The 26,072-nt window shown below is 50.3% G+C and overlaps 4 protein-coding genes across 4 annotated transcripts; 2 read left to right on the forward strand and 2 right to left on the reverse strand.

The window, feature by feature from the left end:
• The first annotated feature begins 240 nt into the window (after positions 1–240).
• LOC147416140 (hemoglobin subunit epsilon) lies at positions 241–2,172 on the forward strand. The gene is made up of 3 exons (XM_086475516.1): positions 241–444; positions 567–789; positions 2,029–2,172. Exons 1-3 carry the CDS (start codon positions 353–355, stop codon positions 2,155–2,157), a joined length of 444 nt encoding a protein of 147 aa, XP_086331642.1. The 5' UTR covers positions 241–352; the 3' UTR covers positions 2,158–2,172.
• Positions 2,173–2,827: 655 nt separating this feature from the next.
• LOC104347590 (olfactory receptor 51Q1-like) lies at positions 2,828–12,436 on the forward strand. Its single transcript, XM_009952669.2, has 4 exons — positions 2,828–2,918; positions 3,391–3,513; positions 8,181–8,440; positions 11,831–12,436. Exons 1-4 carry the CDS (start codon positions 2,828–2,830, stop codon positions 12,434–12,436), a joined length of 1,080 nt encoding a protein of 359 aa, XP_009950971.2.
• Positions 12,437–15,373: 2,937 nt separating this feature from the next.
• On the reverse strand, positions 15,374–16,318 carry LOC104340389 (olfactory receptor 52R1). The gene has a single exon (XM_009952670.2). The coding sequence runs from the start codon at positions 16,316–16,318 to the stop codon at positions 15,374–15,376; it is 945 nt and encodes a 314-aa protein (XP_009950972.2).
• Positions 16,319–24,451: 8,133 nt separating this feature from the next.
• LOC104340688 (olfactory receptor 51E2) lies at positions 24,452–25,408 on the reverse strand. Its single transcript, XM_009960176.2, has one exon. The coding sequence runs from the start codon at positions 25,406–25,408 to the stop codon at positions 24,452–24,454; it is 957 nt and encodes a 318-aa protein (XP_009958478.1).
• Between the last annotated feature and the right edge of the window lie 664 nt (positions 25,409–26,072).

Here is a 26,072-nt window from a genome sequence, read left to right on the forward strand (position 1 = left end):
CCACTGAGTCCCGTGCAGACATGTTAAACCGTGATGGACCGTCCCATGGTGGCTTGGGCGGCCCTTTCTCTGGGGGTCCATGTCTGGTAGGTGAAATGGAGAACTGCCTGCACAGACGGGAAGGGCTAAAGCTCTTGAGCTCAGGATAACCAGAGGCCCCTTCTCAGCGAGCCACACCCTGGCCATTCCCTTCTGCTCCCCCACTGGTGGGGACCCCCACCCTGGCCCCAGCCAATGACCCCGCAGCGCCGCACGGGGAGGAGCTGCCGGCAGTGGATAAATGCCTCCGTGGGGTCTGCAGCTCAGCTACGGGGTCTGTGTCCTGCAGCTCTGAGCAAAGCCGCCCGCCACCATGGTGCACTGGACAGCCGAGGAGAAGCAGCTCATCGCCAGCGTCTGGAGCAAGGTCAATGTGGAGGAATGCGGTGCCGAGGCCCTGGCCAGGTAGGTCCAGCTCCTGGGCACCTCCTCATCTCTGTCAGCCCGGACAGAGAAAATGTGGCAATTGAATTTGGGAGCATTAACAGTGTCCGTGTGTCTGCTCGTGTCCCTCTGTCTCTCCCCAGGCTGCTGATCGTCTATCCCTGGACCCAGAGGTTCTTCGCTAACTTTGGGAACCTCTCCAGCCCCACCGCCATCGTGGGCAACCCCAAGGTCCGCGCTCACGGCAAGAAAGTGCTCACCTCCTTCGGGGAAGCCGTCAAGAACCTGGACAACATCAAGAACACCTACGCCAAGCTGTCCGAGCTGCACTGCGAGAAGCTGCACGTGGACCCCGAGAACTTCAGGGTGAGCTGTGTTTGCAGTCCCAGCCCCTTCCCTATGTCATGTGAGCAAAGTCAGATTTTGCTTTGAAACTGGGGGTATTGCCTCCAAAAACACCATCTAGGGCCTTTTCTTTGAAACTGTGGGGTTTTGACCCCAAAAACGCTGTCCAGGGGCACTTTCTTTGGCTGGCAGAGGCAGAGTCCCTGTGTGGTACCCAAGCAAGACGATAGCTTCTGCAGGAATTTTTGCAAGAGTGTGAGTGACTTTCACACTAAAAGAAGCCTCATTTTTAGTACCAGCACAGCTACGGGGAGAAGAAAGTACTGGGAGATCGTTACCTGAAGGAGATCTGGTTGGGGACAAAAGAAAAAAAAGCCAGGGGAAGGGGTGCAGCATGGGCTGGAGGAGTCAGAAGGAAGCTAAGCAGAGCATTCAAGGAAATCATAGGTCCTATGGCAAGATAAGATGCTAGTGTGCTCAAAAACCACAGAGCAGTTTTCTGCCTTGTACAGCATGAGCTGCCTGTCTGGTTGGGACACTCCCTCCTCCTTCAGCACTGTTAAATAAAAATGGATCATTTTCTTCATTTACATCTAAAGAGAAAAAGAAAAAAACCCCAGCATTTTGCAGCGTAGGTCTCAGGCCAAATTCCTTTAGCATCTCAAAAATGGCGGGGAATAGTTTCAAGATTCTTCCTTTCATTTTTATTTTATTTTTTTTTTTTTTTTCTTTTTAAGGATGAAGCAAATACTGTTTTTCCAAAACCTAGAGCTTTCTATGTAAAGACAGGATTTTGTTGTAGCAATCCCAGGGAACAACGGGGAGTGACTCAGTCCCTGTAACCATCCCTGCAGCCCGAGGGCCACTCTGATGAGGCAGGGGTGCTGAGGAAGAAGAGGAGGAGTGTGCAGCATGTGAGAGTCCTTTCACCGAGGGGAATTCAGCCTCAGGGAGAAGCCGGGAGAAACGCAGCCCGTGGGTTGCAGGGCGGTGCCTGGGGGTACGGGAAGGAGAGAGCTGGAGGGAAGTCTGCAGCAGGAAAGCCAGGGAGAGGGAGAGCTTGCGTGAAGGAAGAAGCTGTGTAGAGCTAAAGACAGGACAGGGTGGGGTTGGTGGAGTTGTGTGAGCACAGAGCCTTCTTCAAGAGGTTGTGGGTCCAAAATCTCCAGCCCGGGGGTCTCCAGTCCCTGCTCTGTGCTCTGCTGTGGCACAGCAGCTCGAGCAGCACTAACCCCATCCACTTTCCTCTTTCCCCTCCAGCTCCTCGGGGACATCCTAATCATTGTCCTGGCTTCCCACTTCGGCAGGGATTTCACCCCTGCTTGCCAGTTTGCCTGGCAAAAGCTGGTCAGTGTCGTGGCTCACGCTCTGGCCCGCAAGTACCACTGAGCATCCCGGGACCAGCCACGCGAGGAAGAGTCCCTGCTCTGCCGCAGGCACGTCTGAGCGCAAGCAGATGCGCTTTGGGTATCGACAGGCTGTGACCGCCAAATAAACGCCTCCCAGCACCACGTCTGCAGAGTCTGCCTATCTCTGTGCTGGGGAAGGAGGGGGGCCAGGGGGGTCTGTGCTGTCGAGTGCGATGCCGTCCGCGCGTGGGTGGATTTCTTGGTTCTGAGGGCTGTGGCGGCGTTTCCGTAACGCTGCAGTGCTCTCTCATGTGCGCTCCCTGCCAGTGCATGCACGGGGGTCTGCGAAGACAAAACCCATGCGAAGGGCCCTGACGCCCAGCGAGTTCCAGAGAGGGTGGCAGGAACAATGAGGGACTGCAAAGAGTCCACATCTGTTCTCCCAGCTCTACGTGAACGTGACACAAGGCGAAGCCAGTGCTATCCAGAGCACAGAGCTCCCAGCCAAGCCGTTGCTGCGCTCCGGGAGCTGGCACCTGTCTTGCTCTGCTCTAGGGCTGGGAATGCTCGATCTCCTTTCAGAGCAGCAGATACAGGAGAAAACCTTGGAACTCTGACCCTCAGGAGGTTCAGGAGATGTCCACTTCTTCTAGCTATGTCTGCTGGCCTAACAGGAGGTACCGCTTCCCCAGGGGGGACTTATCAGGCTGATGCACACAGCAGACCCGCATCCCCAGGTGCCCACAGTCCCAAAGATCCCCTCTCTCCAGATGAAGGGCGTCCAGTTCCCGTTGTCACCTGGTGAACAAAAGGCACCACGCTAACTGGTATTTGGGCTTTGCTGCTGCTGGCCCTCCTTCTCCCACCCAAGGGGCCTTCATAGTGTGTGGAGCGAGGCTGTGGGTCAGGCTTGGTTATTCATTCACTGGGACAAAGGTGACAAGTTAATTTTTTTAAAGATATTTTATTATACAGAACAGGAAAAAACCATAAAGATAGTCAGGACTGTGTTTGTCTTGCCCGTAAATCTTGTCTTAAACCAAGACCGGGGACTCCTTGCTCCTTGCACAAGGAGTTGGACCAGATGATCTCCAGAGGTCCCCTCCAACTCCTACTATTCTGTGATTCTGTGACGCCGTGAGGCTGACAACCAGCACAACTGGCACAGCAGAGTCCTGGCTGTGGTAGAAGTTTCTGGAGTTACCAGGGAGGACACAGCTGGTTTGGGCCATATTCTTTCAAAACATGCCCTCGTCTCACCCGGGTTCGGCAGGCTTCTCCTACGCACCAAATCTGCAGGTTTTCGTGCAGAGGATATGTGCAGCCAACAGCAGCACAGCCCACGCGCTGACCCTGCTTCAGACCCCCAGAGCGCCCGACCCTGGGGTCCTGCACAGTGAGTCTGCGAGACCCTTACTTTCTTTTCTCACCTATGGCTTGTTCTGAAGAGGTCCATAGAGAAACAGGTTGAAGGTGCCTTTATAACTGCTTTGGATGGTGTAAAAGACCGGGTTGAAGAGGGGTGGGAGGAGGACGCAGATGCTGCCCATTGCAGTGTGGAAGGTGGGGGGTGCCTCTTTCCCAACTCTGTGCAGGATGGGCTAGCCAAGTTCTGGGATGAAGAAGGCTGAGACCACACAACCTTCAAGGCCTTGTCCTTGGGAACAATGCTGAGGTGTCACAAGGACCACAATGGAGGGAAAAAAAAAAAAAAGGAGAGCAGATCTGAACCCATGGTGAAGAAAATGAGGTCTGGGGAACAGATGTTGTTGAACACCATCTCTGGAGGGCAGCCAGGTCACCGCGGGATGGAGGCAGAAGGGATGGATCCCTGGTCACCAGGCAGCCAGAGGAGGTGGGCGACTGGGATGCAATCAGGACTATGCTCCTCTGTGGGTGCCTCAGCCCTATTTTGGTCACCCTTGTGCCTGTTGACATGGTCACAGAGCTCCACAGGGGGCAGAGAGCCTGTAAAGGGGCATGGCAAACAGCACTGCTGACTCCAGGGAGGTGAGGGAGCAGGTAAGGGAGAGCTGAGACAGATGGTGGTACAGGCTAATGGCCATGAGCAAGGACTGCAGCACCCCTGGCAGGGTGGAGAGGCGCAGCCCAAGGTCAGTGACTGCCAGCATGGAGAGGACATGATGCAGGGCTGGTAGAGGTCTTAGTCTGCTTTTCTAGCACACAGAATAGCACGATTTCCAGTGCTTGTAGTGACATGAACAGAACAAATTAAGGTGGAAATCTGGAGTAAGGTGTCCTCCACACGTGGGGAATGTGGTTAGCAGAAAGGCTGTGACCATGGGGCTGGTCCAGTGCTCACCCCCAACAGGGAGCTCTTGGTGTCCTCTCTCTTCTTAGGAACTGCAAATCTGTGCCGCCCAGATTTGGTTCAGGTCTAGTTTAGAAATGACAGAAAACTGCTGCATCCCTATGAATTGCATCCTGGAGCCCTGCAATGATGGGAAGCTCACGCAGGCAGGTTGATGGATTGCTCTCCTCTCTCACGGAAGCTCCTCTCAAACCTGAGGCAGCAGTGCAAAGCTCTGACGAATGAGCACACTGTTGCTTTGGAAGGAAAGGAAGGGAATTTACACCACAGCAGCGCAGACTAATGGCTGAATAGATTTTATGACAGGAGGATTGCTTCTTGTGCAAATTGGTAGGAAAAGGCATTAGGAAACAGTGTTAAGTTATGCAAATCAGAAAACTGTTGTGATCTGTGGTTGCAATAACTGTTCTTCCTCAGTCGTTGGGAGATGTCACCTCTCCTCCTGGAGCCTGCCCTCCTGCAGACCCACTACAAAAATGGAGCCCACAGGTTTGCAAATGGTGGGACGGAAGAGAAAACTTCTTATTTATTTCATAACAGACATCGTTTGCAGTTTTTACAGGTGTTAAGGAAAAGAACGTGTCTAATAACTGTGCTGGGATAATTAATGAAGTCTGTGCAAGGAAAAATGTGGTGACGTGTTTTGTGCTTATGAGAGAAGCATTAGAGTTTTCTCTACCATGAAATCCTTGCGTTAACTGCTGTGGCATATTGCCTGGAAATGGAACCTTAAAAACTCCTTAAAAATATAATGAATTCACTGAAACCCAGAGCCTTTTCAGGAATTCTTATTAGAAGTTTAATTTCAGTCTAAGGAGCAGGCTAATCAGAGGACCATCAGGTATAATTATACATATCTGTCCTGATCCCCACACTTACCAAAATAACAGGAGCAGAAAAAACCCAACAGTTCACTTCTTAGCATAAGCCAAAAATACTCTTTAACTGACTCTGTGCTGCCCCTGCTGGGTTCATATATAGAGCAAGGCACGATTTTATGCCTCTAGAGGGAATTCTCATCAGGATCATCAGCATAATAGAGCGTTTCAGAAGGCAGGTCTTAGAGCTGGTGGGACTGGAATATAATCACAACACAGTTCAGCCATCCATGCAATATGTTTGTTCTGTTTTCCCACGCTACTTGAAACGAGGATGTATGGCAAAGTACTTGTCCCGATTTTGCAAAAGATGCTTTATAGCTTTTGAGAAGTGAAGAAAGATGTTGTTTTCTCCAAGAAACTGTATGGAAATACCCAAGCTGCCTAATGGCTCCGTGCTCCTGCAGCAACCATTTCTGGCAGATTTTTTACATCACATATTATGTTACGGAGATATTTGGACAGAAAATCTATCTGCCTGTGAAACAAGGGGGATCCTTTTCGGCTTGCCTAGCCCGTAAGAGAAGGCTTAGTCTACAGGCCCACAAGCAATCCCAGGTGTGAGACTGGAGGGACGGGGCCGGCTCTGCTGCTGTTTTCCATGAGCCACATTGTGCAAGGACTCTCTGGGAACAGGACCACGACTTTTTTCATGTATGGCTAGTAAAATCTGATGTCATGGAGACGCTGCGAAAGAACCTCGAGAAATACCATTTGGATATTAAGAGATTTATGATCCATCTCCCTTGATAACTTTGGGGAAATGAAGGTCTGAAACCCCAGAGTGACTTGTCACAGCTGATCTGCCTCGTCTTTCCTTTTTTTCAAGCCCTCACCTCCACCCAGCTCTGCTTAGTGCCCTTCCAGCCAAAATTCTCTTCACTAAGAGAACCAGACGTGTGCTCATTTTCCATCCCAAAGCAGAAGCAGCAGCGATAATGTTTCTGAGATGATGAGGAGTGTCTCCTTCATATCCCAAAGACTCATCTGGCCAGAAGTGCAGGAGCTCTCTCCATCTGGCACAAAGTGAACTCAGAAACCATATTAATCTTTTGTTTTTGTTTTTTTGTTGGTGGCCTTTTATCATGTATTACTCAATCTTTCTTTGTCCAAGCTAAATGACCGCTGCTGTGCAGACAGCTGCCCATGCTCCACTCCACAGAAATTAAGAATTCCTGCACTAGAGACCCAAGTTTTCAGTGAAAAACACCATGGTTGTTCATGTGATTTAGACAAATCCACACTGTCAAACTGCAGCGGCTAACAGAGTTTGGAGAAGCACCACCTTTGTCCATACAGCAGAGACGTGTGAATGACGGGGAGGACATGCTGGTCCCCAGAAAGCAGAGCACCATCCCACCACAGAGCATGTTCCTTCCTGCTACCTGACAGATTGCGAATGGGAGAGTCGTCTCCTGGGGACAACCTAGCTTCCCCACAGGGTTGCAGAGGGATGATTAATCTTGCCCAAAGCCTGCCACGGTTTGGTGCTCAGCCATGTGCCCCCATGGCCATGGCAGCCTTGTGGCAGAGGGTGGCTGTGGCGGTCCTCTGGGTTGTATCAGCAGGGACAGACGTGGAGCAAATCCCTGAGTCACGCTCCAAAGCTTTCCCGTTACTTCTGCAGCGGCACGCAGAGCTGCCGCGAATGCTGGAAAGCACCTACTGGGAAGGAGACCCTTTGCAAATATGCTCAGCCTGTCCCACTCGGCACTCCTACCGCTTTCTCCACATACTGGCCATGTGCTGCCCGGTCGTGTCTCAAACAATCAGGCAAACTGCTCTTGCTCCTCCTTTGCCCTCTCTCTGTCCTACATCTTCTACCAGGGAAGAACCTCCTTCCATGGAGGGGAGTGCTTCGCTTTGGGACAGGTTTTTTTGTGAAATTTCTGTTTGCTTTATTAATAATTTTTATTTGATGTATACGAAGTTTTCAGTGTTTGACAAGACTAGAGAGAAGGAATCCCTTTCAGTGGGAAAGCAAGGCCAGACAATTTGTTTTGGCTATCTTTGCATGTTTCTGTCTATCCCAGATAACAAGCTCCGATACACGGGCTGAAACGCAGGGCGCTGAAATGCAGGCATTGTCTGGCACGGTCTGTACTTGAGTCACCGCTGGATCATTTTCCATTGTCACCTTGGGACAATATTCCAGGAAATACTCCATAAACCCTAGCCCCAGCATTAGCTGCTTCTGTTTTGCTTCTTTATTTTAGTTGCCCTGTCCATAACATGGGAAAAATAAAACATCTGTACCTTTAAAAGGGTTTATTTGGATTCCACTGGTGCTGTTTCAAAAACGACGTGTAGGTAAGGGTGCTTTTGCATGGCCAAAAAGTCAGCTCAACCTCCACCCATGCCAGTACACGCTGAGCTTGTGGGCACTGCACTTCTCTCCCTCCCTTCCTCCCTCCCTCCCTTTCCCAACCCTCTCTCACTGAAGTTTTGCCGTGGAAGAACTTACATCTTCTCAGGCATACAGAGAAAGAAAAGTGAGGCATCGCTTTTGCACTAAAAGGCTTGGCAGGAAAGTGGGTGTTTTTCTAGGGGTGCAAAGATCTGAAGATGCACTCTATTTTACCCAAAATTCAGTGATGAAATCTAAGCAGTGCTTCCAGGGCATTTCATCTCTACCGTATCTTCAAATCTAGTTGGCAAGTGCAGAGCAGCAGTTTCACCCCCCGTAAATACTTGAGGCAAACAATTGACTTTGTTCAATGTTTAACATCTTAAAAAATTCACAGATCTGTTTTAAAAGGGAAGAAACAAATCTAGTGAAATCTATTTTTTTTTTCATTGCTGCTCTGACCAGCATTTCCCAAACAATTCCAATCCTCGTGTTTGCTCTTGCAGCATTTCCCCTTGTGCTGCCACCCAGAGTGGTGGCATCTCGAGGTACGAAAAGGAGTACCATCACCTTCCTGGGCTGCGTAGTTGGTGTGCATTTCATGGCCTCAGCCCTCGCCGCAGGTCCCAGGCAACTGTCGTTGCTGCTGAGATGTCACACGGGCATTATAAAAACAGACAGCGTCCTCTGCGTGGGAAACACTCAGGCAGGAGTGTGGTTCCCTGTCCCTCTGCATCTTCTGCCTGAGGACTTGGGCCGAACAGAGGTGAGGGCATCTGAAGGGTCAATGTGCTTCCATGTCAGCCTTGTCAGTTTTGGGTGGGTCATTTTCCGCTCAGATTTTGTGATACAGGGTAGCTTTGGTTCACAGCTGGCTTGCTTATCTATCACTGTGCATTCCTGCAGCTGTTTCACACTCTCCATCCATCCATCCATCCATCCATCCATCCATCCATCCATCCATCCATCCATCTGTCCATCCGTCCATCTTTCCATCCATCCATCCAACCATCCATCTGTCCATCCGTCCATCTTTCCATCCATCCATCCATCCATCCATCCATCCATCCATCCATCCATCCATCTCCCTCTGTTATGGTTTAACCCCACAGATGTTCAGTGAACACTCCCCCCCCCGCCTTTCCTCCTTCCCCCCCAGTTTTTGTTGCTGAGCACCATGCTGTAGCATATGGAATGTCCCTTTGGTCAGTTGGGGTCCTGCCTGTGTCCCTTCCCAAGTCCTTGTGCACCCCCAGCCTACTTGCCGGTGGGGCAGGGTGAGAAACAGAAAAGACCTCGGTGCTGTGTAAGCACTGCTCAGAAATAAATAAAACATCAGTATTTTCTCAAGGCTGTTTTGGTCACAAATCCACAACAGCACCGTATGAGCTACTGTGAAGAAAATTGTCTGTATCTCAGCCTACATCATCACACCCTCCAAACCCATCACCTCACCACCCAGGGGGTTATTGCCAGCAGACCCCTTGGATGCCTGTTTATCTGTCCATCTACCCACACACATCTTTATCATCTATCCCTGTCTCTTCCCCACCACACTGTGTCCTCTTAGTGCTTTCCACAGCCCGGGTGCCTCTTGCTGCAACACTTGGACACCGCAGGGATGGAGCTGCTGATCCCTCGGGGAGGGAGTGGGCATTTCTATCGAGAGTAACATCCAGAGCTATAACAGCATATTTCAGCCAGGATTTAAAGCCCTGAAGTCAAGCTTTAAGAACTGTGTTTTTTTCATGATATCTTTCACAAAGCACAGATTACGCCCCATCTGCTGATGGGATGATGTTTTGCTCCCGTCACTGAAGAGACTGGTGCTGAATATACTTGGAGACGGCAAAGCAGTTCCTCTGGTCCTTACTCACTGAGAGCCTGACAGATGGTGCTGTGAAGCATGACCGAGCAAGGATTGCGCTCTGTCTGCAGGCTCCGTGTTCATCCTTCTGGGCAGAAGCTGAGCATCCACCGGAGCCAGAGCGCCCACTCCTTCCCCATGGCACAGCACCCAGCTGGGCTGTGGAAATTCATCCTTTCCCTGTGTGCAGACACATCGCTTACTGTCTCGATAAGGACAAAAATAAAAGGAGGATGGGAGCAGCAGGCAAGGAATATTCCTTCCTCAGCATCACTGTGGAGCGATCAAGGTGAAGAGCTTCATGGAGGGGCACTGGGGGGGCGGGCAGGATGCCCAGCCTCCAGGGCAGCCCCATGGGTGGAGGACGGGACTTTTCCCATTTAATGAGTATTTACCCAGGCCAGCACAGTTGATGACACAGAGTGAACAAAGCAATGTTTTATTTTTGTGGGACATCCAAAGAATATTAACATATGATGGGGATGAGGTACGCATTCAAGTCTGCACACCCAGATTCAAACACCTAAATCTGTATTTTCATGCTGAAGGTAAGTAGAGTACCCTGGAAAGCTGTCTGCTAACTAGCTGGCAAAGTAAAGAGTGGATGCACAGACGACTGGAGCTTTGTCTCAGAAGTGGGGCGGTTGGAAATAGATTCATTCCATTTTTCATAGCACACCAATGAATTTAGCCACATGCCCTCCAATTAAACAATGTCATGGTCCCTGTTTACATAGACAGATGGAGTGTGAATTCCTTGAGTGCTGAGGGCTGGAAAAGTTTAAATTCTTCAACATCAGCCTCTGCAGCCCCTGAAAAGAGCAGCAGACAAGGCAGGGAAATAATTATCGTAGGTTAGAGGAGCATTTTATAACTTTTTTTTTTTTTTTCACTTAGAACCCCAAAGTGTACCAGCCCTATGTTCAAAGCTCAGGCAGCTTTTCTTTTACGATTTTTATTTCACATAGCACTGTATTTCCCTGAGGTATCTGTGGGCTGTGGATTGGGAGCCCTTGTTTGACAGTTCTGTAGAAGAAATGCGAGCTGGGTTTGCGTACACGTTGCTTCATTTTGCCCGTAACCGTTAGCTGTAATAACAACGTTCCTGCTAAGAATTGTAGTTGCTGTGTATATCACTAAGACACGTGTCACCTGAATGCCTGTCACTTTGAGCAGCTTGGTGGTCTATCAGAAGGAACTATGGCGATGGCAACAACGACTAGAAGAGCAAATAATCTCCAAAGTGCAGGGGAAGGATAACGTTATAAACCTGCCAATACCTTACCAAATTTAGACTTGCAGGAGTGGCCGTGTCCCCTCGGGTGTGCGAGTGTGTGAGAGAGAAATGTTGGTAATTGCTGCTGTTTCTGTAGCTGGTGGGGACACTTGTCAAGGAGCACAGTCCTACGGAGCTGGGTGCTACACAGACAAAGAACTGGGAGAAAACCACGGCCCTGTCCCCTTTCCCTTCCATGAAGGGCTGGTTAAGCGATACCAGAGGGTGCCATGCAGGTGGAGGACAGGCAGGAGGGTAGATGCCAAAAGCCAAGGCGTGGTCCAAGCTCAGCAGCCAGGTGGGGTGCGGTGGTTTGCAGAGCTCCAGACAGGGCCTCCCACACAGGCTGAAAGGCGAAAATCTGAACAGGCAGCAAGCGAAGGAGGGGGAGCCGGTTGGGCAGGCGGGTAGCTGCAAGCAAGGACAGTCAAAAAGGCTGGAGGCACAGCCTGGGAGGGGAAAGAGGCCTCTGTCATCTGCTGCAACAGCCCATGGGCAAGGGGAGGGCTGCCCAGAGGAGCAAGGAAGGTGAGAGGGAGCATTGTCCTCCTGCAGTGTCCTGCATGGAAGTGCCTGGGGTGAGGCTGTGGGCATGAGGGACTGAGAGTGGAGGTGCAGGAAAGGCTGGGGATGGAGGGGAGAGGCTGCAAATCGGGTGTAGAGAGATGGAGACGGACCCACATGGAAGCAGACACCAAGGCCTGGGTGCCAGGGAAGGACAGCGATGTTGCTTACAGAGTCTGAGACAAGAGGCTCTAGCAATGTCCTGGGACATATATACCCTGGTGCAATAAATGATGTTATTATTGACTTCAGAGGTGAGGAGCTGGGGGTTAATAAAGCAGGAAGAAGGACTGAACCAGCACAGGGAAAGGCAGATCTCTGCTCTGGCACATCTTCAAGGAGGAGAAAAGAAATTAAATCTTCACACCTAGACACCAGACTGTTTGTTGTCATTGCCCTGCGAAATCTAATCCAGATGACCTTTGAATTGCTGCTGAAATCACCCTCTGAGATACTCCTCCATCCTCACCAGTGCCAGGGTTGCAAAGGTTGGGCTGGGGATGTTCTGCTGCTCTCTGATGCTGATCCCGCTCCTCTGCCTGCTCACCCAACTGCGGCTCTGCAGGTCCCACAGGCTGTCCCACTCCTACTGCCTGCACCAGGACAAGATACGGCTGGTGTGCACAGACTCCACCCTGAACAACCTCTACAGCCTAACCCTGGTGCTGTTCGTGATCGTAGACTCTGTGCTCATCACCTTGTCCTTCCCCATGGTCATTCAGGCTGTGGTGGGCACCACCTCCCGAGAGGAGCAGAGCAAAGCCCTCAGCGCTTGTGTCCCTCACTTCTGCGCTCTCTTCATCTTCTACGGCCCCATGGTCAGCCTGTCCCTTGTACACGAGCACGGGAATCATGCTGCACCCTTCAGCCACCCGCCTATCACCACCGTCTACCTTTTTGCCCTGTCTTTGTTGAACCCCGTCATCCAGAGCATGCAAAGCAAGCCCATTTGCAAAGGCCTTCTCAGGCTCCTGTGTCAAAGACTGGCCTGGTCATGGCCAGCAGCCCAGGAGTTATTGAGAAGTGGGAAGCTCGCCTACATGAAATGCCCGTGAAAAGTGACAGGTTGAACAGAAGCAGGAGTTGAAGAGAGAGAAAAATTAATGGGAAGAGCCCCTTGCAAAGGATGCCCTAACTGTCAGCAGAATTTAAATTTAAATTTTGGTGCTCTTTAAATGCATCAAAAGCAGGAATCCAGCTAGCCAACAGGAGGACCGCTTGGTGCCCAAGGGTGAGGAGCATCCGCAGGGGTGATAAGGCCACAGCAGAGAAGCTCAGTGAATTCCTTGTGTTGGATTTCTATGTGTGACACTGTCTTCATAGCAAAGGGATTAGAGGGTCTTGATGAGTTCCAAGTAAATGTGGAGGAGACGTTACATCAAAGAGATATCAGTTAAATATCACTAACTCCCAGGAGCAGGTGGTCGTGGTGCTGCAGGCCGGATCATCCCTTCAACTCCACCTGCAAAAGGGGCTCCATGGGCTTCCTGAGACCTGTTGAGCAGTGGGCTTGATTCCCATCACTGGTGGGACAGTAGAGGCTGTGATAAAGAACCAAGTCACTAAGCAGATGGGGAAACACGTGGGTAAGGCTCTTGCAGAGTCAGCCAGGCTACTGCAAGGGCGAATCCTGCCACAGCAGTCTGCCGGACTTCAGAATAAGATCTCGGAAATGAAACCAGCAGAGATAGGAGAGATGCAGGTGTCCAGGGCCTTGAGACGCTCTCCCCTGGGTGTGATACTCAGCACAGTCTTAGCGATCATGACATAGGACAGATGATAGACAGCAAGTCGAGCCCAAAGGTGGCCAGGACAACAAATAAGCCACACAAGCTATTCGCCTTGCTCTCTGCACAGGGCAGATGGAGTAAGCTGGGGTGCAAACAGGGGGAGTGAGCCCGCACTTGGGACCTGCAGAACCACAGCTTCCTCAGAGGGACGGGCAGAGGGAGCAAGAGGCTGATGCTTCTCACTGCAAGCCCCAGCCTGATGACCCCTTGCCCTGGTTGTGTCTGGGATAGAGTTCATTTTCTTCCGAGTACCTGGTACAGCGCTGTGTTTTGGCTTCAGTGTGAGAGCAATGCTGAGAACACACGGATGTTTTAGTGGTTGCTAAGTAGTGCTGGTCCTAAGTTAAGGATTTTTCAGTTTCCCGTGCTCTGGTGCATAAGGAGCTAGGAGGGAGCACGACCAGGATGGCTGACCCAGCCTACCTAAGGGATAGTCCGTACCACAGAACGTCATGGTCAGTACAAAAACTGTGGGGAACTGGACGGGAGGGGCTGATCATTGATGGATCATCGGTCAGCAGGTGGTGAGCAATCGCACTGTCTTCTCTTAGGTCTTATTTCTCTCGCTTGTTTTTTATTCCTTTTCATTACTACTACTGTTATTATTATTACTATATATTATTATTATTACTGTTGTTGTTATTATTAAATTTCTTCTTACTCTTTTTACTTTATCTTATTGATTAAACCATTCTTACCTCTAAAAATGTGAGAAAGCTTATGGAGATGGAGGGGCACCGTACCTAGCTGATGGTTGAATGGTGGGATTCTCTATGTCAGGACACAGAGAGCTGTTCACTAGGTTGACAGCTGTGATAGTGCTGCCCTGCTGCCACTTCTTCCTTCAAAAAGGCATCTCTTAGGAGACCTCTCCCATTGCCACTGGAGGAAGCAGCGTGGTGGAAGGTGTGGACATCGGTTATAAGGGCAGCTCCCACGTTCTTAAGGAAAATGAAAAGAGCAGCATTTTTTGTGGAGCCTGAAGAAAAATGGGGCTCCTACCTCACCAGAGCGGTGGTGGGTGAGCATCCATCCACCAGAAATGGTGCAGCCCTGCCTTATGAAGTGGGTGCTCTGAGAGAGGCTCTTTGAGCAGCTGCAGCCGTATCTCTCCGTCTGTGCCTTTCCCTGCCTCCCGCCTGTGCTCTGTGAAAAGCTACTTCTGCTTTATCTGAAGAAAAAGGGTGAATGGAGTGGAAATTTTAGTATTCTACCAAAATGGTGCCAAAAAAATATTCATTGCCCGTTTTGTCTGCAGCCTAACATCTGCTTTGCTTCAGCAGAAGTGCATGTTCGGTTCCTGGGGCTCCCGCTCCTGCTTCCCTGCTGTTACACAGCTCTCGGAGAGACTGCACAGCCCAGGGGCTCCTCGTGGGTGCTCACAACACTCAGGGCTGCTCAGGAAGATGGAGAGCTCTGAAAGACGCCAGGCCAGGTCCGAGATCTCCTCTCTATCCATTACTGCTCTTCAGTTTGCACTCAAACTAGAGCTTGACTTTTGGAGCTTGAGTTTGTGTTGTCTGACCTTCAGCTCATTTTGCCGCCTACCTTTGTCAGGTATAGAGCAGTGATTTTGCAAAACGTGTTTGACAGTATATTGGAAGAGTTGACTTATATTGTTTTATTTGAAAAAAATATGTTTGATGTTTAAAATTGAATTCTATGCATTTCCTTCCCTACAAGAACAGTCCCCATTCATGCCTGAGCATCTTCCCATAGAATCACAGAAGCATTTAGTTTGGAAAAGACCTTTAAGTTCAATGAGTCCAACCATAAACCTGACACTGCCAAGCCCACCACTAAACAAAGTCCCTAAGTGCCACCTCTGCGCATCTTTTCAATGCCATCACACAGTCCAGGGACCATTTTAATTGTGAGAGAATCTTTTTTTTTTTAATAGTAAAAGAATTCTAACAGTGAGGAGTTTAACTTCTGGGACAGGTGAACTCTCCATCTCCCAGGGGTGCAAAAGCCAGACTGAATGTCTTTAGGCCAAGTTTCATCACACCATAGAAGAAAGCTCCTGGACAGTGATAATGGAAGAGGCAAGCTAGTGATTATTGCACGAATGCACTGCTTGAACCGCAGGCACTTAGGAAAGGTTTCTCCCTCAACAACAAAATAGTTACAGCGTTAATTCTCATTAAATTTACCATCATCACCAGGAAATTAAGAGCACAGTTTGAAGCACATCCACATGGGTCAGGCTCCTTTTCGCTGGAAGAGGAGGACCACCGTGTCCCTGAGCTTCTTGATTCTCACCCCATAAACAACAGGGTTTAACATGGGGGGCAGCAGCAGGTAGAGATTGGCCACCAGTATATGGACGTGGGGAGGGATGTTCTGCCCAAACCGATGGGCAAGGAACGTGAAGATGGCAGGGGCATAAAAGACAAGGGTGACACAGACATGGGATGCGCAAGTGCTGAAGGCTTTATGTCGTGCCTCTGTGGATGACAAGCTCCTTACCACCCGCAGGATCATGGTGTAGGACACAGAGATCAGGATCACGTCACATCCTAACACTGTGAAAGCCACAAAGAGGCCATAAACGTAACTGGCTCTGGTTTCCCCACAAGCCAGCTTCACCACTGCCATGTGCTCGCAGTAGGAGTGGGAGATGACGTGATGCTGGCAGAAGGTCATCCTGCAGATGAGGAAGCAGACAGGACTCACCATGAGGACCCCACGCACCAGTACCAGGCTCCCAAGGGCCACCACCACGGGCACAGAGAGGATGCTGGAGTACCGCAGCGGGTGGCAAATAGCGATGTATCGATCCAAGGCCATGGCCATGAGCACGCCCGACTCCACCGTCGAGAAGGTATGGATGAAAAACATCTGGGCAAGGCAGGAGAGAAAGGCAATCTCCTTTGAGCCCAGCCAGAAGACGCCAAGCATTTTGGGTAGCGTGGATGTTGACAGGACGAGGTCAGTGAAGGCCAGCATGGCCAGGAAGAGGTACATGGGCTCGTGTAGGCTCTGCTCTGCCTTTACAACAAGGAGGAGGGTGATGTTCCCCAGCATGGCAATGGCATACACGATAGAGAAGGGGAAGGCAATCCAGAACTGCTCCTTCTCCAGCCCAGGGATGCCAATGAGGAGGAAATACGGAGGGTGGGAGAAGGCAGTAGAGTTCAGAGACATGAAACCCTTCTTGTCTCTTGCCTACAGTGAGGGCTCTTGTGTCCTATAGAAAAGCATCAAACCCCCTCCACCTGATCTGGTCCATGGCAAAGGGAGCCTGGCATGAGGTATGGCCTAGAAGCTCCAATTCCCCTTCGCGGCTGGCCAGCCCTGTGACAGCTCCTTCACAGTTTCCAGAGAGCGCTTTTGAAGCAAGTGTCCTGGACAGGAGATCATCAGCCCCAACCCTACCGCTCTACAGAAGCTTTTACCAGCACTGTGCAGCTTGCCAGAGTAGAGAGAGGCACCAGTGTTTGCTTCAGTGAAGAAACATCCAATTTCAGGGCGAAACACTGAGCCAGCCCCACAGGATTTGACGACTCCTTCCCCTACAAAGGCAGGGCTCCAGTAATGTCATTTCTCCCCCCAAAGAAGGCTGAAGGTCTCCCAGCCCCTGCACATGGAGCAGCTCTTGTTTTTTCCTCAATACCTGGCAAAGAGGATCCCAGTAAGAGCCCTGCAGCACAGATTAGGCCAATGTTCCTGACCTTATGAGACCCTTTGGAATCCTTCCCAGGTCCAGGGCGCTTGTGCTGGAGAGCTGCGGGGAGCCGAGGGAGGGAGGAGGCAACAGCAGCTTGCCAGAGGAGAGCTGGGCTTTTCCTCCCCTTGGGTCCGGTGCTAGCTGAGCTGGCTGCAGCAGCGGGCTGTGCTCCTGCTGCATTCAGAGCGAGATTTCACAGCGTGACCACCGCAGCCCAGCCCAGCACGGCCACCAGTCCCCAGCTGGAGCTGGGCTGTCAAGGCTGCACTTGAAACCTTACAGACATGTATGGCTTGGGGTCACCTGGGGTTTTTATCCATGTGGCTGTAAACATCCTAGGAATTGAAATTCCTGATGTTTTTCTTTCTTCATTCCACCTCCTTCCTGCCAGCTGCCTCTGTTGCTGCTGCTTTACCTAAAACTTCATCCTTCCGTGGAGCACAGCAGGAGAGGGAACACAATGTCCAGGCAAAGGCTGTGTGAGAGACTGGAGCGTGCCTGCAAGCTCCACTAACTGGGGGCTGTTCAAGGCTTGCTGCTGCTGCCCAGGAGGAGTGATGGCATAAAGAGCCTCATTGCAGAGCAACAAATTGCTGCCCCAACCCTAAATACTCCCCTGCCCTCTGCAGGTCTCCATGCAGGGACTCTGCACTGCAGGGACCAGGGGATGTTTGTCTGTCTGACAGATAAATCCCAGCAGGGAGCTCTGCAGTTCCCCTGCTACTTCAGGTGCAGGCAAAGAGAGAGGAATACACAGTTTTTAACCCCTCAGTGTCTATGACCTGATAGACACAGCTGCATTTGGCGCAGTTTTGTATCTCTTTTCTTGCAGTGCATTTATTTGGAGGAGACTTAAGAGCCGTGGAGCAGTTCAAGAGTACATCACAGGATGGGGTTTGGAATTCAAGCTGCAGCAGCATGAATTAGGAAGTTGTTTCCAAACGACAGCGGTCTATCCTTTCTCTGCTACGTTTCACCCATAGCTCTAGTACAGGCTTGGAGAGGGAAGTCAGCAGCATCCTCCCCATTACATGGATGGAGAATGGGGAAACAGCAAGAGGCAGATTGGAGACCCCTCCGCTTGTTGGTGAAGTAACTGTCCCTGCTGCGTGGCACCCTGCTCCCCCCGGTGCTGCGGTTGTGGAGCTGACGCAGCAGAGCATCTCTGTGCCAAATCTTGAAAGCCAATTTCAATTAAAAAGCAAGTGGCACAGGAGATCACCACAACTGCTCCAGCCCCATGCCTCTCCTCGTTGCCCCTATTGCCACCTCCAAACTCCTGTGATGCCCAATCCTCTCCCCACCAAATCATACTCCCCTCTCGTCCTCTTCTCCATCCTTCTCCATGTCCCAACCCTTCCCTTTTCAGTCCTTATTGAAAGTGAACCCAGCTCTCGCCCCACTTTCCTGGAGCCAGCTGGGTCCCACCTAAGTCGGTCCATCCCCACCTCTAGTTCTCCTCATGGAGGAGATGGGTGTTCAGAGGCCTAGTGCTCTGGTTGGTCTTTTCTTTCTGCTGCAGAGGTGACCTGGGGCCTCAGCAATGGACGTTTCAGCTGGAAAGCCCTTGTCATAGTCATCAGCAAAGACATGCGTTGAGGAAGAAGGCATGTTCCCTCTCTTCCCCAGCAAAGCAATCCTCCATGACAAAAGTTTGGAAAACTGGATGGAGACTGACAATCCCACACAGGTTTCATCTGTATCGGGGCAAAATTCATCATGCCGCCCTGCTCTGAGGCTCTATGAACTGCCTTTCTGAGCAACAGATTGCTAGGCAATATAACACAGCATTTTCAGCATGGTTCATTCATTCATTTTTCTTTATTAATTTTTCTCTCAGCCCAAAAGGAAAAAAAAAAGGACCTTAGGGAAAATGAGCAGGAGACGTTTCCCAACGCCATGGCCATCCAAAAAGAGTTTAGATCCACAGCACACCTCTGAAAAATTCATTCACGCTTCCCACATCACATTAGGCAGGTACAGATTCTTTTCATCTCCATGAAAATTTTTTGCCCTTCAAAGCTCTAATAAGACAGAATATGACAAAAAAAGCAGGGGGCAAAATTGCCTTAAAGTCCCAGATGACGACTACATGGAATTCCCTGAAATGAAAGTATCTGTTTTGAAATAAAATGGGCTTTAATTTAGCAGAAAATTTATAACAAGATCTGTTTCCTGGAGACTAAGGCTATATAGGCAGAGACTACAGAAAGGACACCCATTTTGCTGCCAGTGTTACCTGGCAATTGGAAGAAACTGCACCAAACTCCACCAAATCTCGCTGTCACTTGAAGCCCTGATGCAAGACAGCATGTGTGTTGGGGAAGATACCTCTTTTAGCACACCTGCAAGTTATGGACAAGATGCAGAGCCCCAGAGTGCAGCGCTTAGACCTGTCTTCTGTCCTCCCTGATGGAACTCATTCTTCATTGCCTCCTTTCCATGTATTTCCCTGTTTGTTCTCAGATAATATATTTCTCTTTCACAGCTCAGCTTGTTTCTATTACACCAGCATGCACGGAGGCAGCAGGAGCACTTGCCAAGCAAAAGAAGGTTGCCCAGAGGGGTTGTGCTGCCTCCATCCTTGAAGGTTTTCAGGACCCAACTGAATAAAACCCTGCGCAAACTGTCCTAACACTAAATGGAACTTCTCCCATCAAAACTTAGACCATCAAGGACACTGCCACTTGCATGGTGGGAATCAGTTCTGATTTACATGTTCTGTAATTTTGATTTTTCTCTTTCCTCTTTCTCTAGCAGTTCCTTCTGATATCTGTTGTTTGGGCTCTGAGTTGACCATTCTGAAAGTGATCTGCCGTGCCCCCAAAGGATTCTCCCACACTCTGCTCCGCACTTGCTAAACCACACCCAACACTGCATCTGGTTTTGGGCCCCAGCGCGAGAAAGGCGTCAACGAAGTGGAATGCGTTCAGCTGATGGCTCCCAGGGTGGCTGGGGTTGGAGCAGTGCTCCATGCGGAGAGCATTGGAGGAACGTTCAACCCAGGAAAATGATCTTGTTCAGCCTGGAAAAGGAAAGGTTTTGGGAAGACCCAACAGCAGAAGACCAGCCTTCCTCTAGCTTTCTCAAAAGATGGAGCCAAGCTCCTCCCAATGTGGCATGGCAGGAGAATAAGAGCAAACGAGGTGCCTGGAATTTGGGTTCTTTGGACATGGATTGATCCTCAAGATACCAGCCTGCTGTCAACAGAAGCAGAAAGCTTATCTTATAGGGGGAAGAGTGTTCTAGGACAGGAGTTAGCAGGACTCGCTGAGAGAGCTTTAAACTAGATTCGAAGGGAGGTGGGGATGTATTTGGGCCTGCCAGGGAGCTGCATGGGGGTAGTAGCTTAGTACTCATGGGGCAGCGTACTAGTATTTTTGAGAACCAAATGTCCTACCAGCCATCGAGCGTGGAATCTACACACTCAGCTCCCTGAAACACTTATACACCAGTGCACGCAGCATGGGGAATAAGCGGGAAGAACTGGAGGTCTTTGTGCGCTCACAGGGCCATGATTTCATATCGCTTGCTGAGACATGGTGGGACAGCTCATGTGACTGGAATGCTGTCATGGACTGCTAGATACTCTTTAGGAAAGACAGGCCAACTAGGCAAGGTGGGGGAGTTGCTCTTTATGTGAGAGAGCACCTGAAGTGTATTGAGCTCTGCCTAGGGTGGAATGACAAGCGAGTTGAGAGCTTATGGGTAAGAATTGCGGGGCAGGTTAAGATGGGAGACATTGTGCTGAACATTTACTATAGGCCAGCTGGTCAGGATGAGGAGGTAGATGAAGCCTTCTACAAACGGCTGGAAGCAGCCTCCCAGTCACAGGCCCTGGTTCTCATGGGGGACTTCAACCACCCTGATATTTGCTGGAAAAGTAACACAGCCAAGCACCTACAGTCCAAGAGGTTCCTGCAAAACACTGATGGTGATAACTTTTTGACTCAGATGGTGGAGGAACCAACAAGGAGAGCTGCGCTGCTGGATGTCATACTAACAAACAGAGAAGGACTGGTCAGGGATGTGAAGGCTCGGGGCAGCCTTGGCTGTAGTGACCACAAGATGGTGGAGTTCAGGATCCTGTGTGGAAGAAGCAGGGCAATCAGTAGGATTGCAACCCTGGACTTCAGGAGAGCCAAAAGCAGCCTCTTCAAAGACCTACTTGGAGGAATCCCATGGGCTAGGACTCTAGAAGGTAGGGGGGGCCCAAGACAGCTGGTCACTATTCAAGCACCTCTTCCTCCAAGCCCCAAACTGATGCATCCCTATGAGGAAGAAATCGAGCAAAGGAGGCAGAAGGCCTGCTTGGATGAGCAAGGAGCTTCTGGAAACACTCAAAGGGGAGAAGGAAGTTTACAACATGTGGAAAAAGGGACTGGCCACTTGGGCCGAATATAGGAATATTGTCAGAGTATGCAGGGATGCAATGAGGAAGGCTAAGGCCTGTTTGGAATTAAGTCTGGCTAGGGACGTCAAAGACAGTAAGAAGGGATTCTTCACATACATCGGTAGCAAAAGGAAGACCAGGGAAAATGGGGCCCCTGCTGAATGAGGCGGGTGCCCTGGTGATGGAGGATCTGGAGAAGGCAGAGTTCCTGAACACCTTCTTTGCCTCGGCCTTTACTGCTAAGGCTGGGCCTCAGGAATCCCAGACCCTGGAGGTAGGAGAGGAAGTCTGGAGGAAGGAAGACTGTCCCTTGGTTAAGAAGGGTTGGGTGAGGGATCTCTTAGCCGGACTGGACCCTCCTAAATCCATGGGCCCCAATGGGATGCACCTGCGAGTGCTGAGGGAGGCGGCAGGTGTTATTGCTGAGCTGCTCTCCATCATCCTTGACAGGTCATGGAGGACAGGAGAGGTCCCTGACGACTGGAGGAAAACCAGTGTCACTCCAGTCTTCAAAAAGGGCAAGAAGGAGGATTCGGGGCACTACAGAGCAGTTGGCCTCCCCTCCATCCCTGGAAAGGTGACGGAACAGCTCGTTCTGGCTGTTAACTCAACAGGTGGAGGAAAAGAGGATTATCAGGAGCAGCCAGCATGGATTCACCTGGGGGAAATCATCCCTGACCACCCCGATGGCCATCTGTGATGTCATGACTGGTTGGCAGACGAGGGGAGAGTAGTGGATGTCATCTCCCTCGACTTTAGCAAGGTTTTGACACTGTCTCCCATCGCATCCTCATAGGTGAGCTTAGGAAGTGCGGGATAGATGAGTGGACAGTGGGATGGGTTGAGAAAGGGCTGAAGGACAGAGCTCAGAGGGTTGTGATTAGTGGTGCTGAGTCCAGCTGGAGGCCTGTGAATAGCAGTGTTCCCCAGGAGTCAGTACTGGGTCTGGTCCTATTCAACATATTCATCAACGACCTAGATGAAGGCACAGAGTGGACCTTCAGCAAGTTTGCTGATGAGATACTAAACTGGGAGGAGTGGCAGACACTGTGGAAGGCTGTGCTGCCATTCAGCGAGATCTGGACAGGCTGGAGAGCTGGGTGGGGAGGAACCTGATGAGGTTCAATAAGGACAAGTGTAGGGTCCTGCACCTGGGGAGGAATAACCGCGCGTACCAGTACAGGCTGGGGGTCGACCTGCTGGAGAGCAGCTTTGAGGAGAAGGACCTGGGAGTTGTGGTGGACAGAAAGTTACCCATGAGCCAGCCATGGGCCCTTGTGGTCAAGAAGGCCAATGGTGTCCTAGGGTGCATGAAGAAGAGTGAGGCCAGCAGGTCAAGGGAGGTTCTCCTCCCTCTCTGCTCTGCCCTGGTGAGGCCACATCTGGAGTGCTGTGTCCAGTTCTGGGCCCCCCAGTTCAAGAGGGACAGGGAACTGCTGGAGAGAGTCCAGCGGAGGGCTATGGGGAGGATGAGGGGACTGGAGCATCTCTCCCATGAGGAAAGGCTGCGAGACCTGGGGCTCTTCAGCCTGGAGAAGAGAAGACTGAGAGGGGATCTTATCAACACTTAACAGTATCTAAAGGTGGGTGTCAAGAGGATGGGGCTGGGCTCTTCTCAGTGGTGCCCAGCGACAGGACAAGGGGCAATGGGCACAAACTGGAGCACAGGAAGTTCTGCCTCAACATGAGGAAAAAGTTCTTTGCTCTGAGGGTGACAGCACTGGAACAGGCTGCCCAGGGAGGTTGTGGAGTCTCCTTCACTGGAGATATTGAAAACCCTCCTGGACGAAGTGTTGTGTGACCTGCTCTGGGTGACCCTGCTTTGGCAGGGGGTGGGACTGGATGATCTCCAGAGGTCCCTTCCAACCCCTGCCATTCTATGATTCTGTGAAACCCAGAGGAAAAAGAAGAGATTGCTTTTTTCTTTCTATTTATAAAGAAAGAGATTGATTTTTAAAAGGACAAAGAACCTTAGGAAAAAAACTAGAAGAGAACACTCTTCAAATCTCTATGTTTCTTTGCAAAATCCTCTTGTACTATATCCTTTCCCAGGATCTTTATCCTTTTTCCAAAATAGGAAGCGGTGTCTCCATCCTTAGAGCTATTCAAAAGCTGTCTGGACACAGTCATGGGCAATGGGCTCTACGTGGCCCTGCTTGAGCTGGGGGGTTGGATCAGATGACCTCATATGTGCCTCCAACCTCAACCATTCTGTAATTTTGTGATGACTTGAAAACAAATGCAGTTTGCTTTCAGACCTTCTTCACTGGCCCCAAGTCTTGTTGGCTTTCCTTGTAGTGAAAGAGTTTTGTAGTGGTGTCCCACTGGTAGAAGAGTTACGAGAATGAAGGGAGGAAAGGCTGTCCGGTGCTCTCTTTCATGGGGAATACCAATGAAGTATAAGAAGAGCTTGAAAGATGAAGATCTTGAACCGAATTCATAACTTCTTAAGAATTCCAAGTAATGTGAAGACAAAGCTATGAAACACCTTTGACCTGCAAATACCACTTCCTTCAGCTTGGAAGTATCACTAGCATTTATAACTTGCTTGTTTTTTTGCCTGAGATGCTGTTGGTTTATTGTATATATTAATTAACTGAAATTATTTTTAAAATTGCTACTAATAACATCTGACACAAGGAGGCTGAGCTGTCTTGACTGAACACCCAACAGGTCAGAGCAAGACCGCAGAGGTGGAGGACTTCTGAAGTGCATTTCCGCATCTATGATGTCACTTGCTGTAATTACTTTACATAGAGTTTGTTGCAACAGCCAAAGTTTCTATCAAAAGTTTTGCCAAAATATTTCTGGAAAGTGAATGTGCCACAAGCAGAAACCTTGAATTACCAAAACCATTCCAAAAACACTGTAGCATTCACTCAGCTCTGCCATTTTACAGGTGAGATAGGAACAATGAAATGCAATGTCAAGGCATCTTCATTAGTTTGCTGAGACACTGTTCCTTCCCATTGCACTACCTGCTGGGTCAGGGTTGGATTTAGATCGTTGTAGTAGATTCTCTGCAAGATTGATGAGGCTAAACACTCTTGGAAGGAGTTTACAATTGCTGTTTACTTCTAGCCTTCTGCTAGCACCTCAGAGTCCCCCACCTTGTGCTAGGTGCCTTACAGACAGAGGACAGTCCTGCACCAAAACGTCCAAGTGTAAAACAAGAGGAGCTGGTGTGAGGATCCAGGAAGCAGCAGTGGAGCACAGGTCACTGGGCGGGTCTGTCATTGTATATATGAATTAAATTCAGGATCCTCCTCTGTATCTGTTTGGTCCTCACCCCATAGATGATGGGGTTGGCCACAGCAGGCACCAGGATGTAGATGTTCCCCATGGTGATATGGACCAGTGGAGCCAGGTCCTTCCCAAACCTGTGCACCACAGACAGCCCGATCAGGGGCACGTAGAAGGCCAGGACCACGCAGATGTGGGCGACGCAGGTGCTGAACACCTTGAGCCTCTCCTTCCACAACGCCAGCCGCAAGACAGCCTTGAGGATCAGGACGTAGGAGAGGCAGATGAGGACGGCGTCCAGCCCCATGACGAGCAGGATGGCGGTGAGGCCGTACACCACGCTGGGGGTGGCGTTGGCACAGGCCAGGTTCATCACGTCCTGGTGCAGGCAGAAGGAGTGTGACAGCAGCCGGGAGCTGCAGAAGGGAAGGGGCAGCAGGAGCAAAGGCAAAGGCAGGAAGAAGAGAACTCCCCGGGCCATGGCTACCAGCCCTATTTTCACTGTCGCAGCATTGGTGAGGATGGCAGCATGTCTCAGTGGGTGGCAGATGGCCACGTACCGGTCCACGGCCATGGCCAGGAGGACGGTGGACTCGATGGCTGAGAGGGTGTGGATGAGGAACATCTGGACAAGGCAGGCACTGAAGCTGATCTCTGTGCTGTTGAACCAGTAGAGGGAGAGGGCGCGTGGCACCGTGGACGTGGACAAGGCCAGGTCGATGGCAGCCAGCATGCAGAGAAAGAAGTACATGGGAGCGTGCAGGCTGGGCTCCGTCTTCACCACGAACAGCACCACGCAGTTGCCCGCGACCGCCAAGAGGTACATGGAGCAGAGAAGGATCGCCATCCAGAAATGGGCAGCCTCCATCCCCGGGATGCTGGCCAAGATGAAGGAGGACGGGCTGAGGTCAGAGCTGTTGGGGAAGGGCATGGCACGTGGGGTGAAGAGCAGTCATGCTACGCCACGGCACGTCCCCTGCTACAAGGGAAAGAGAAACAGCAGCTTTAGAAATCCTTTCCCATGACTGCAAATCCCGTGGGGCTGTGCTTGTGAAATGTGAGGGGATCTTATAGTTGCCATACTGATACAGGGAGCTCCTCTCTGATTTCTTTAGCCCATTATGGCTACATACAATAACATACGCAGCCTCAAAATGGTGGCATTTAAATTTGAATAGGAATTGCTTGAATTCTCTTAATGTACAGCACTGTAAACCCAACATTTTAAATCATAAATCCAGCAACTGAACTTGTTTTCTTTTATTTTTAAAGGGCAAAATAAAAAAAAAAAAATAAAAATAAATTTTTAGTGCTTCCTGTTAAACTTCAGTTCTGCTTGATTTTTTCCGTATGTGCTGCCCTTTCAGAAATGTACTCGGTGAAACGGGCTGTACTGCCTCCCACGGTCCACCACTCCCAAGTGCTGCAACATGCACAGTGAGACACATGTATTTATTTGTTTGCACACACAAATTGGATTTTCATCTTTTCGGCCTAAAATATATAAATAGCAGAATATCTGTAAAGAAATAAAATTCTGATTATTCACCTTATTCTGTACCTGTAAACTTACCAGGAGTGCTGTGATCCAAGGA

Source organism: Leptosomus discolor, chromosome 1 (genome assembly GCF_034619465.1).
Source record: "Leptosomus discolor isolate bLepDis1 chromosome 1, bLepDis1.hap2, whole genome shotgun sequence".
In the NCBI taxonomy this organism is placed as follows: Eukaryota; Metazoa; Chordata; class Aves; order Leptosomiformes; family Leptosomidae; genus Leptosomus; species Leptosomus discolor.

Coding starts and splice junctions, on each gene's coding strand:
- LOC147416140 (XM_086475516.1), top strand. CDS start 353: ATGGTGCACTGGACAGCCGAGGAGAAGCAGCTCATCGCCAGCGTCTGG. Junction 445..566: donor GGTGCCGAGGCCCTGGCCAG/GTAGGTCCAGCT, acceptor GTCTCTCCCCAG/GCTGCTGATCGTCTATCCCT. Junction 790..2,028: donor TGGACCCCGAGAACTTCAGG/GTGAGCTGTGTT, acceptor TTTCCCCTCCAG/CTCCTCGGGGACATCCTAAT.
- LOC104340688 (XM_009960176.2), bottom strand. CDS start 25,408: ATGCCCTTCCCCAACAGCTCTGACCTCAGCCCGTCCTCCTTCATCTTG.
- LOC104340389 (XM_009952670.2), bottom strand. CDS start 16,318: ATGTCTCTGAACTCTACTGCCTTCTCCCACCCTCCGTATTTCCTCCTC.
- LOC104347590 (XM_009952669.2), top strand. CDS start 2,828: ATGCACACAGCAGACCCGCATCCCCAGGTGCCCACAGTCCCAAAGATC. Junction 3,514..8,180: donor CGACCCTGGGGTCCTGCACA/GTGAGTCTGCGA, acceptor TTGCTCTTGCAG/CATTTCCCCTTGTGCTGCCA. Junction 8,441..11,830: donor AGGACTTGGGCCGAACAGAG/GTGAGGGCATCT, acceptor AATCACCCTCTG/AGATACTCCTCCATCCTCAC.